This window comes from Carex rostrata, chromosome 26, assembly GCF_964058835.1.
Source record: "Carex rostrata chromosome 26, lpCarRost1.2, whole genome shotgun sequence".
In the NCBI taxonomy this organism is placed as follows: Eukaryota; Viridiplantae; Streptophyta; class Magnoliopsida; order Poales; family Cyperaceae; genus Carex; species Carex rostrata.
The window spans coordinates 402,546-415,712 of record NC_135943.1 but is presented as its reverse complement, the minus strand read 5'-3'; the positions used below and the strand labels follow the sequence as shown (position 1 = coordinate 415,712).

General features: G+C 32.6%; 1 protein-coding gene and 1 long non-coding RNA gene across 2 annotated transcripts; one reads left to right on the top strand and one right to left on the bottom strand.

Annotated features, from left to right (window-relative positions):
* Positions 1–4,437: 4,437 nt before the first annotated feature.
* Positions 4,438–5,254, bottom strand: LOC144544269 (uncharacterized). Its single transcript, XR_013508193.1, has 3 exons — positions 5,090–5,254; positions 4,818–4,957; positions 4,438–4,538 (listed from the first exon to the last, which is right to left on the bottom strand). It is a non-coding gene; the product is annotated as an uncharacterized LOC144544269 (long non-coding RNA).
* Positions 5,255–8,684: 3,430 nt separating this feature from the next.
* On the top strand, positions 8,685–12,939 carry LOC144544329 (uncharacterized). The gene is made up of 6 exons (XM_078292807.1): positions 8,685–9,204; positions 9,477–9,633; positions 10,097–10,273; positions 11,600–11,683; positions 11,985–12,066; positions 12,171–12,939. Exons 1-6 carry the CDS (start codon positions 8,834–8,836, stop codon positions 12,632–12,634), a joined length of 1,335 nt encoding a protein of 444 aa, XP_078148933.1. The 5' UTR covers positions 8,685–8,833; the 3' UTR covers positions 12,635–12,939.
* Positions 12,940–13,167: the final 228 nt, after the last annotated feature.

Sequence of the window (13,167 nt, the reverse complement as noted above, 5' to 3'; positions counted from 1 at the left end):
CTTATAAAACAGAGCTTGTAACTTTCAATGTATTAAATGCAAGAAAAAAGTAATAAAATTCAATTAGCTCAACCAAACATCTATGCTATGAAATTTATGTTCAAATGGATTATTAAGAATAATTAGTAACAAAAAGGTCTAAGAAAGTAATTTTAACAAGAGATTTATGATAAAATCATTCAACTATATATAGTATCTATAGAGAATTTTCTATATAAGATTCAAATTATATGCGACCTCTTGTACTAAAAATATTGATAAATACTTATCAACAGCAAAATTTAGCTAGATAATTTGAATGTTAGCTAATAAAAAATGTAAATTTAAAACTGAATAAATGAAAACCAATGGGTCTTTTTTTATTTCACATTTCTATTTCAGGAGATGGTCTAATTTTGCACGACCCTAGAAAAATATTTTATATCGATCTAATTTTGCACGACTATATATACACACGATCGAGTACATAACTAATTTTGCACGTTTCTATTATATATATGGACTCGAATCTAACCATAAAATGAAATCTCTAATTTAAAAATATAAAAATAGATTGGATCGACTCAAAATAGAATGCACGCCATTTTTTAGAAATATAATATCTCCGGTCCAGTAACAGGTTGACCGGTGAACGCCAGCAAATTAATCAGTAGCGCACAATATTCAAAATCCTCGCATCCATATCCATATATAATCCTTAATTTTTCTGAATTCTCTACCAATTAGAGTTGCTCCATATACTTTCATAGTTGGTGCGCTTTTGAGAGGTTTGTTTTCTATCTTTTTATTCACCTGGGTGTAGGGTTTAGACGTTGTACTGTTCTAAAGATGATTTAATTTGATTGTTACCTTTCTTTTGCTTAGAAGCTTAAAACTGAAATTATATATATTCAATTTTCTTCTAGATGGTGGAGTCTTGCATAATTGTCAGAAGACATAAAATCAATTATTTGTTCCGAGAATTTGGTTGTCTTGAGTCTTGACAAATTAATAACCACCTTTTTTTTTAATTGAATAGGATGGGTCGAAATAAGAGGAAACTCGTGACGGTGGAACCCAAACAACAAATGACGGTTTACAACAAGAGGCAAAATGGTTTTGCAAAGAAGGAGAGAGAATTGTCTATTTTATGCGATACACCAGTACTTACCTTAGGACAAAATAGGTAACCTCTAATCCCATCCCTTATTTGTTGTTTATTATTTTGTATATGTTTAGTCCTTATTTATATTATTTGGTGAAATTAAGAATAATTAATGTGTGTTAATTGAATTTATTGATATTATATTGTTTTCTTAATCGAAGAATTATATATGCCACATTGCATGATATTATACCAGATATGACAATCACAGTGCTAGCCTAGCAATTAAAAATATATAGTTTCTTACTTGTGTTCTAACAAAAAATGTTTATTGAATGGTGTTACATAGGAAATCGGGTAGCAACTCTGACCCACTCTCTGACTTCCTAATGGAAACACACGGGGTAGAAATATCTGATATTCTGGATGATCTCAATGAAATGATGATAAATGATTACTTTTGGGACAATTGATATATATATGTGCCTGTCGACCCGGTAATTAATTAAACTCAGTTTCTGTATTTTTCTCGCTTGGATATAATTTGTTTGTGTGCTTGCAAAATTAAGTTGAAACCTCAAGCTTGCCCTTGTTTTCAAATGAAAGGAACGTTAACAGAGACTTGTATCAGCCAACTTGTTTTCAGATACCGGTTTGCTGGTATGTCAAACCTGTTGCATTAATTGTTATAGATTCGATCGGTTATTCATCACTACAACACTAACTGTTGGACCTAATTAATGAACAATGGCCATTTTATCTCTAGAAAATTAACATAAATATCTTGTAAACCTAAATTGTTACAAATTTATGAAAATATATATATATATATAATTATATCTACTTATCTCTCATTGCATCTCCAGGATGTCAACTGCATGCATGCTGATGGATCTAATTATTTAATTGCAGTGACTTGATTAATGTGCGATCGATGCAACAAAAAACTACTATTTACTACTTTATTATTCATTTTCTGTAATTTTAATTATGCATTATATTTATCTCAAGGTCATCCAATACAATATTAATTTCAACCAATTATCCTAGGGTTGGTTATTGTTATTTTAGCTCATTTCTTTTCTTATTATTTCCTACTAATCTGCTTACGAAATTAATGCGAGTCCTTGTTGTAAGAGTCGACAATTGAGATATTTATTTGCATTTTATTAATTATAAACTTGGATTGATTATGTTTCTACCATGCATGTGTATCTTTTTTCTTTTTTTCTTTTTGAATCATATACAAATTAATTGAAATTGATCAGAAAATAGAAGCATTAATTCTCAGAAGCTTTGGCCTGTTGATCTTACCCAAATGGCATCTCCTTTCAAAAAGAATTTTGTCCTCAAAATTCAAACACTAAATTACAATTACTATTCTTCCTTTCCTTCAAGAAGATTTTGTCCTCAAAATTAAAACATAACAAATCTTTTACATAAGTCATATAATTAATTTTAGGTGTACAATAAACAAAAAAATTATTACTAATATTTTTTATTTTTGTTCGATGTGTCACATAAATCATTCAGGATATTTGTTTAAATTATATATAAGCATTCTTCATTTGAAAACAAATATTATTGGTACTTTTTCGGCCAACATTTTATTAAAAATGAATATTTAATAAACAATCTATAGTAGTCAAATATATAATAAAAATTTTGAGGATAAAAATTACTATTGCAGAGAGTAAGCCGACAGATATTGTTATTACTGGAATATCATTATTATTGACGGAAGTATGCGTGAAGATACTGATATACATGGGGAACCAACAAATATTATCACCATAGTTGGAATTCTTGAGGTTACTTTTAAATATTACAGCCAATTGTCAGCGGTTAACTTTTTTAGTCGCTCAAAGATATATTTATATTTAAGAAATAGTCGAATATATAAATAAAATATTTTTTGCATCACGTTTGCATTCATTAAATTTCAGATACAAATTAATACTTTTTCAAAACATCAAAAATCTCTACGATATATATTTAAAAAAAAAAAACAATAACATAGACTAGACATTTAAACATTTAAGAGAGGATGAAATATGATTATTTTTCGAATGATTGGGCTTACAACTTTACATACTTGCATTGGTCATGATAATTTCATGACCAGGTTAAAATTAAATTGAACGACTTCCAGTGCCCTTAATTATATATACTAGACTCAATGCATTAATAACTTTTTCTTATAATTTTTTTTTTTTATTTATAAACTGAGCAGCTTTTAGCACAGTGGGATAAACAGATGTGTATTTCAATCTAGTTTTAAATTGTAGTAGGTCTAATTAATGCAATTCTGGTCCCAGTATGTGTATTGAAATAGTAAATTAAATATTATGAACAATTTAATTACTATCAATATAATCTAGCCTACTGGCAAATGGCAATTTTCGTCATTTTTCTGGTATAAAAAAAATTACTATTTTTCTAAATGTTAAAAACCAAAACGGTCGTACAGTACAGAAAAGGGAAATGACAAGTAAATGAAAGCTCCAATATAAAACCATGGTCCGGACTCCGGAGAAACAAAGAACTCTAATCAGTAAATCAATTTGGGTGAAATTATGGGTCTCTGTGGAAGGATATTGAATCAATCACACAATGGTGGATCTATACCAGCACCCTCAAACGTCAGATGAGACAGTACGTACACCCCTTTTGGTCGAACTCATCTATGTCGAATGTCGTATTTGGAACCATAAAAACAACAAAACAATACAAATAGTAAAAGAAAATTCTAATTTAGTCAAAATGGATGATTACTAATTCAGACTACTATATGTAATTCTCCCCCCTTTCTTGCCATGGGTACCCAGATTCAATAACAGTAATAAGAGCACACAAAACCAATAACCTCATCAACGGCACATGAAACCATGCAAACATCACAAAAATACTATATACGGTACTCATAAGTCATAAGACAACAGCTAATTCGATTAAGAACCATCAAGATCGAACATTTACTATTCAGATTATTATAATTTCCCCAATGGTCTTCACATGGGCACGTAGATTTTTTATCAGCTGATGAACCCATTCATCACTCTTCCCCTGTTTCATGATCATAGCTTTCACAAGCCGCTCCCGCTGGAACATAACAGCTTTCGGTTCCTCCCAATTTGACTTGTCATCGGTAGCAGTATCAACTTCCTCTACCTTCAATAGCATGAATATAAATTATTTAGAGGATACAAAGTCCCAAGTGCAAGTCATAAATGGGGCTTTGGTGATATACAGTTTACTGGTATACATGACCTAATTCTCATGTCAGTTTTGAATTAATATGGCTCATTGAATTTAGTACTAGGGTCACTAATAAATGCAGGAGGAGAAAAAAAGCAACCAAGTCGAAACTGCTATTGAGACACCAACCACCGAGCTTCAACCTCTTCAGGTTCTTGAATATTGGCCAACGAGGAACTCCATTCTCAAATAATCCCTTGAAATCAAATTAAGTAGCATTAATAATGTTCTATCAAAAGGTACTAATCCTAATAATTGTTCATTATGACTACTAGCTAGGTAAATCCAAGGGGACATCTGTTGCCAAGGAAGAATAAATACAAACCAAAAAGGTCTCTGGTTAAACAAGAAAATATGCGCTAGCAAACCAATTATAAACACAATTAATAGTATTCCATTTTTTGGAAAAAACATTTGTTATGGTTTGTCATTCTAAACTTTTAGTGACTAATTTAGTAGTGCAAGGAAACTGTACCTTAACTAGGGTACCCGGTAAGGTAAGAGTTAGCCAGGTGACATTTGAAAGAATGCTGATGAGGTCGGGCCCACTAACAACTGTAGTGCGTGGAAAAAGTACCCAGGCCAACTTCAGTATCCGGTAAGGTGAGAATTAGCCTTGTGACATTTTTCACCATCAGAATATATAATTCAAGATGAAAAGTCAATTATTGCATATGTAAGAAAAGAAAATCTATTTTTGGAGAAATCACAGTGCAAATTTGCAAGTTTCAAAGAATGGCGGTGTACCTCTTTGAGAAGTCACAGTGCGACAGACCCAACCTCTTCAGTCTACCAGAAGAAATTCTAGAGACATTAAAAATACAACCGTATAGATTCAATTCTTCAACAATGGGACAACCCAAGAAAAGTTTATCGAGAAAATCATCATTGACTGTTACATTAAAAAGATCTAATCTTTTGAGTTTGGTGCGATTTCGATACGGTCTCCTATAATCATCAATAAAACTTCTTCCAAGGAAGCACAAGTGAAGATCTCATTACTTGAAGCAATCGTTTCTTCAGCCCAGCTTGTCAATTCCTTTTGAGGCCCATATCTTATACCCATTCAAGTTTACTTTTGGACTTTTAATGTGGGCCTACAATCCTGGGCTGAACTTTAATGCCATGGAGCAATGTGACAGCATTTATGAGTTAACTACGGAGAATAATGTTCATAGCATATCCCAACCCAGATGAGTTTTTAAACAACAAAAATTATATCTGTAGCCCTGTAGGATTCATCGTTGCTGAAATCATTTGGAATTTCATTATATTTGATTTGGATCAGAAAGATTAAAATAGCAAATGCGCATTTTATAAAGAAATGTACAGAGGATATTTTGTTTGATTTTTTTTTAAAGGTAGGTTAGTTTGTAAAATTTCTCATCTTAGGTATATCAAATACATCTGTTTTTAAAATAAAGAACAAAAAAAATAAAACAACAAAGATTAGACATTTAAGCGAGTATGAAATATGATTATAACATAATTTATTTGACTGTCATGATTGTCCATAAAATTGTTCATAAAAAAAAATATTAAAATCATATTTATTTATTTATTAACTTTTTTATAGGTACGGTATCAAATTAGATATAATTTAAAATTTGTTTGACTATCATTATAATTTCCGACTAAAATGATAGTCATTTGTTAGCTATTATTATCATTATTAAAACAATATATTCTAAATAAATCATGTTTGACGGTTAAAATAGTTTAAAAGGATTATCTTTTTGAAAAACAATGCATGAGAAAGCAAACACTTTATCTTATTTATTTAGTCAACTAATTAATCCACGCAGTTTTCTAATTGATAATTAAAATACAAAAAAATAAAAATAAAATAAGATTACAAAAAGAAGACTGAGAAATCTTGAAAAGTAAAGAAGGCCGCCTTGCATGATTGATATTGACGTCTGTTAAACGTTTGACATGTCAAAAATTACCTACGTTCAAATGATTACGTAGCCAAGATAATTTTAAATATATTTTTACAATTTGATGCTACGTTCAATGACTTCGTTTGTGGATCCGTATGAATTCTTCCCCGACTGGCGATACATATGAATTTATAATGAGAAAATTAAATGTGGGATGATATACAGAACAGGACAAACAGTCGATCTCTAATACTAATAATGCAACTAATGACTTCAATTATTAATCTCTAATAATGCAGCAATCAAATTTATATCAAGCTCAAAATTATTAATATAATAGTAACTTATAATATAAAAATATTTCAACAGCATAACAAATTAATAATGAAAATTAATTCTATTTGACTAGGTTCATGCCGTGATTTTAATCAATTCAGCAGTGTAAAAAATAAGGAATTTTGGACTAATCAATAATTCATTAGTGTGAATTCGTGAAAGATAAAAAGCAAAAGAAACCACATGAATTTTGTTCCGCATGAAGAAAATTACTGGTGGCTACAAAAAAAATCCGTAGTTCGTGATTCAATTGACCGATTTGAAAAAAAAAAATATAATTAATTTGTTTGATTAAAGTTTATTATGAAACAAATCAAACCAGTTTAATTTTAATATTATTCAAACTCAAAAGTAAATTTGATTTGGTTCGATTCCTCTGTAGCCCTACTTTCATGACGATATTTCAGAAAAGAGTCTCTTTCGTTTGGTAAACAGAAATAAAATCGGTTTGCAAAGGACAAAAGGTGAATGAAAATTTAGAATGAGGGGCATTTGATGATATGGCCAATCTTTGTCTTTGGCCCTTTAGCCCCTTTTGATGGGGGAAGGGCTGTTCTTTGTCTCCTTTTGTGCGGCGATTGATAGTTCGACACAAGCTGCACGTTTAAGTTTGGCTTATTATTATATTTTTTTTTTCTAGAACATCTGTTTTTTTAAGCGCTCGTTTCTTTATACGTTCATTTCTTTTAAAGTTTTATGATTTTTTTTTAATTTTATATTCTACAAATTCAATCTTTCAAATATATATTTGTAATCATTTTATCATTTATAATAATAAAAAATAGTTTTTTTATTACAATAAAAAAGCGCAAGCGTCCATGTAACATGTGGTCAATATCTTTCACATTAGATGTTTATTCTTATTATTCTACATGTGTTGACACTCAAATACTAAATACAAACACCTACAAAGTTATTCATATTTAAACTCAAATAATCTCTTGATGTTTAAACTTATATAGTCAAGTGTTTACACTTGTAAAATCATGTTTAAACATTTTGATAATTTATACTAAAGTTATAAATTATTAATATATATATATACTACTAGATTATATATTTACAGAGTGAAGTGTTCAAATGATGTTTATGTCTATATTATTAATTATTAATATCTATAATGTTAGATACTCTCACCTATTATTATGTACACAACTTGAAAGTGCAAAATCATATATTATCACCACATAATCGAATGTTATACTTTAATTATTCGGTTTCAAAACTTACAAAATAATATTTTTGGTACTAATTCAATAACAATTTATATCCACACGATAACTGCATCTTTTGAACATTAACTAATTCTGAATCAATGAATATATCAAAAAAAAAAATTGAGCTTTCAAATTTTTGTCAAAAGGAAAAAGGCTAGAAGGAGGAAAAAGACATTTGCTAAAAATAAAAAAATGGCAGAGAAGTAGAATAATAACGTTTTCTAAATAAAAGGAGAGAAAAACCGACAATACTAAAAAAAAGCCCTGAACTAAAAGCGTGTGTAGGATAAATCTTGAAGACGATATTAGCAAAAAAAAAAAAAGAATATTATCTCGTTCAAAGTATCATATATTATTAAAAAATAAAACGATATAAGTTCCTGAGAAATTACTTGTACCAGACTTGCAACAAAATATTTTTCACAAAAAAAAAAATTAAGAATGATATCAACTCAATAGTAAACATTCACAGTGTATTAACAACTTGCTCTCTCTTCCGTGATGAATAGTAAACAGTAAAAATTCACACTTTTGGCCCGGGTAACGGTAAATGGGTAAAAGCGCCTGCCACGTCTCTTCATTAGACAGTGATCTACCACCAACTACTAAAAAACTATTCACACAATGTCTAATTTTTGCTGTACACAGTACACTGTATCATTACCCCGTCATCTGGTGTTATCCGATCAATAACACTACACCGGATCTGCTACAATATACAAATGAATATTACAGCTCTACTGTCGAAATCTGATCCGTTCATTCTAATCAGAACAGTATAGAATTAAAGCTGCAGAAGTAAATATTGATTGATTCAATCTCAACCTTTCATGATATCCAATCAGGAGACGTGGAAATGATTTTTCTTGATTGCTCCATTTTTTCCCTACAACCCGAGTTTTCTAAATTGCTTCATATTTTTTCCCATAAGCTGTCTCTCTCCTCTTTCCTCTTCTTCCAAGTTCCAACCAAACGAAAAAAGAAGATCCAAATAGGATTTTTTTCTCAATCGAATCTCTCACATGTGAGAAAATCGAGTCTGTCTATTTTCTCCAATGGGGGAGATGTACACCTGGTGCCTGGATTTCGTGCGCAGGCCAGCGGTGGCGGAGGTGGCGCTAGACGTGGTGCTGTGCGCCGTGCCGATCTGGCTGGCGGTGATGATCGGGCTTGTGATCGGGTGGGCTTGGCGACCACGGTGGACCGGGCTCGTGTTCCTCGGTCTACGGAGCAAACTACGGTTCGCGTGGACCGCTCCGCCTGGGTTCGGCGCACGACGACTCTGGCTGGCTTTCACCGCTCTGTCGGTTTTTTCGGTTTGTCAGAGATTGTGGTCAAATTTCAAGGTGAAAAGTGGGGGCGTCACTGACGAGTCGGCCCCACAGTCAGTGCCTCGAGATGGGGAAACAGCTGGCGGGAGCGCTAGGTATGTTGTTCCTCGACATTTAGTTGGGAACCTCGGTGTAGTTGCTTTAATCTTTATTCAATCATAATCTTGCTTAGAAGATAAAATGGTAGTTAGCGTAATATTTTAAGGTTAGAGATTTTCATGGTCTTTCAGTTATTATTATTGTTTCCTTAAAAAAGTAGCAACGCTGCTTGTTTCCTTTTTAAAAAGAAAACAACATGCACACTTGTAGGTAATATAATGTTATCTGAACTAATTTTATTTCCCTTTTTCCCCCATATTTTTACTAGTGGAAATTTTGGAAACGAGCATGAAATTGTAACTGAAAAAGACTTAGACCATCTAATTCAATTACTGGATGGTAAGATGGGGGATACGGCTTGGCAGAATCAGATGGAGCGTACCACTTCTAATATGCTCTATCAAGCCTGGCGCTATGAGCCTGAGGTACATTACATTGTTTGGTACCTTTATGGTTTCTTTATACTATAATTTTTTTGGAGCCAATTGGCTATTTGTTTTAATGGTTTATATTGTGTCCATCCATCTGATTTTACTCACTTATTGCATTACTAATTTATAAATTTAGCCCCTATTGATGAAAATACTATTGTGCAGTGTACATAGCCTCTGAGTAATGTAATGATTTTACCATATTTTTGTCTTTTTAGAAATAAATAACTTAATACGGAGCATATCTCAAAAAAAAGAAAAAAAAATATGCTGAGCATCTATCTAGCAAGCCCCTGGTGCCATGTGCCTGGGGCGTTAACGTGCTTGTATAGTTGGCATAGTACAGTACAGTGAAGTACTATTTTATTTTATTTTTCAGTTGCACTCGGCTAAGCTGTAATTGTGCAAGTAAGCACTGAAAGTCTACTTGATAGCAAATTAAACCTATATCTTGTAGGATGGTCTTATAGTATACAGAAGCCGCACGGTTTTTGAGGATGCAACACCTGAGTTGGTGAAGGATTTCTTCTGGGATGACGATTTCAGGTTCAAGTGGGATGCGATGCTTGCCTACTCCAAGATCTTGGAGGAGTTTCCTGAAAATGGGACCATGATTGTTCAATGGATCAAAAAGGTGCGACCATATGTTTTCATAAATAATGTTACAAAAATTACTATGCTGGCTATTAATGGTATGACAAGCTACCAAAGTTTAGAGAAGCTTCAATGAAGTGTTTAGACTTTAGACTTTAGAAAAAACTGAAACTAGGCACTTTACAGTTTTGGGCTTTTTCTTTGCTATATATATATATAGAGTTAGGCTGGGGTGCTATGGATAGCATAGTGGCCTCTATGCTACGGCTCAATATTTGAGTTTTCAAAATCCAAACGGTCGATCCGAACCGTTCATCTTATTCTCCATATTAATATCTGCTTGGAGACCAAATTTTACATTTTTCTGAATTTTTTTACTATTTATTAAGTATTTTACAAAATTGTTGATCCAACGGTGGCTGCACAAAACAGTAAAACCGTTGGATTAGCGATTTTCAAAGTGGCTTAATAAATAGTAAAAAAATTCAGAAAATTATAAAATTTGGTCTCCAAGCAGATATTAATATGGAGAATAAGATGAACGGTTCGGATCGACCGTTTAGATTTTGAAAACTCGAATATTGAGCCGTAGCATAGAGGCCACTATGCTATCCATAGCACCCCAGCCTAACTCTATATATATATATATATATATATGCTTTTGTGAGCTGTGAACCTGGTTGTTTCACAACTAAATTGGTATCTTAGGCTACTTCCTTCAAAAAAATAAGAAAGCTGGGTTAACTGGCAGATCTGGTACCAATTTGTTAGCTGGTGGATAGTTTTTGGGTCTTGCCAAACCATTTGCACTGTTGTTATAACTTAATAATCATCCAATTAATATATAGCATGCTAATTATTTTTGTTAATCCAATATATAGGAGTGAACAAAATTTAGTATGTATCCAGAACCAACATTTATTTGGTCATTTAGCAATGAACTCGCATTTAGTTGAATCAATCAAAGAATTTATACATCAGCTTATTTTTTGTCCTGCTAGCAATTTGATTAGATTTAGGTTGACCTGATTCCTGAATTTAGGGCACCATTGTTTTGGAGTTTACAGAAAGTTGAAGTCACCAGTTGTTTACCATGGAATTTGTCTAAAGAGACTAGTTGTTTAACCGGTGCTGACTTGTCCCAATGGGAATTCATGATTGCAGCTATTGCATTTGTTAATTAGACGAATAGCACGAGTAAAATATTACATCAGCGAATATGAAAAAATAATAATAATAATTTTTTTGACCAGCATCATTTGGTATGCTGACGTGAGCAGTAAATATTCACTATAAGTATAAAGTATTTATAACTGATTCTTTTCTATATCTTTACTTATTTGATCTTTCTTGGGACTTCTTTTAGTTCCCTTTCTTCTGCAGTGACCGGGAATACATTATTGGCCGACGAATTTGGGATGATGGAAAGGCATTCTATTGCATTACAAAGGTGCCATTAAGTTTCTAAAGTTCCTAGTGTGCCATCTCAAACTTGGGAATAATAAAATCTCACAAATACCTAAACCATCAATAATTTCCTCCACCCCAAAATTGATAAATGAGAACATATAGGTTAAAACATAAACTAGTTGCCTAGCTATCATACTATTATGTCCTAAAAAGTAGTAATAGCAAAATAAGAAAATAAGGAAAAGAGGGCATAGCTAAGTTGGGTGACCATCTATTATGCGATTGAACCAACTGTATGCACTGGTAAATTGCCTGACATTTTAGGAATTGTTAAACTGCAGGGAGTTCCCTATCCTTCTTTGCCTGAGAGAGAGAGGCCAAGAAGGGTTGGACTGTACTTTTCTAGTTGGCGAATCAGGGCTGGTATTAAATCAATTTGATCATTAAAATCATCTATTTCCTTCCTTTTCTGAATAAAAAAAAATTATACGCTTCACTTAAACTAAAATATAATAATTTCTACCCAGTTGAATCGCGAAAGAAAGATGGACAGCTCTCGGCCTGTGAAGTAACCCTAATTCACTATGAAGACATGGGTATCCCAAAAGATGTCGCTAAACTAGGGGTGCGTCATGGTATGTGGGGTGCAGTCAAAAAGCTGCACGCTGGAATGCGTGCATATCAACTTGCGCGCAAGACAGAAATCTGCAATGGTAGTCCCCTCTCTCGTTGCGCCTTGTTAGCCCAAATCACCACTAAGATGCCACCTAAAGAGACTGTAGCTGTATTGAATCAGGATAGCAGTAATGGTACAAGAGGAGAGAGTGGTGGTATAGGGAATTGTGGGAGGAAAGAGGTCGATCAAAGAGGGGGTATTGATTGGAGATTGATTGCGATTGGTGGTACAGTGGCCGTTGTTTGCGGGTTTCATTCCGGCCTTATTGGTAAGGCACTGTTTTTCAGTGCAGCTAAGAGATTGGCAAAAAAATGATTCCCCACTTGAGAGGGCACAATTCGTCTATGTTTTTCTTGTTTTTTTTTTCTCCTGGAGGAATTTATAGTTAGGATCATGCTATATTTGACCGACTTTGCATTGCATTTTGACGAGTTATATCCAGCATGCTGTATGTTTTCTCATACTATGCTGCCTTGAGAAGTTGGTAATCCTTGTAATCGGCCGATAATGCTATTGAAACGATGCAACTTTTGTCTCGTCTATTGATGTGTATATATATATGTAATAATGTTATTTGAACATATTTACTTGCTTGGTTCAAAACAAAAGTTACTGTTCCCTATATGTTAAAGTCATAAAATGTTATAAAAACTAGGATAAGAAAATGCACAGTAGAAATGAGCAACCTCTTTCCCCGAATTCGCATCGTAGTAACTCAATTTTAGAGAGAATTTCGATAGATCCGTATTGGCACGAACGTTGAACGGATTTATCAACCTTTTTTTTAATTTTTTATTTTTAGAGAACAGGATCGGTTAGGATTCTGATCTGATGGTTAGGTAGAGATA

Excerpts from the sequence above, each read along its gene's own strand:
- LOC144544329 (XM_078292807.1), top strand. The coding sequence starts at position 8,834 with ATGGGGGAGATGTACACCTGGTGCCTGGATTTCGTGCGCAGGCCAGCG. Across the intron at positions 9,205-9,476 it reads ACAGCTGGCGGGAGCGCTAG|TGGAAATTTTGGAAACGAGC; the intron begins GTATGTTGTTCC and ends TATTTTTACTAG. Across the intron at positions 10,274-11,599 it reads TTGTTCAATGGATCAAAAAG|TTCCCTTTCTTCTGCAGTGA; the intron begins GTGCGACCATAT and ends GACTTCTTTTAG.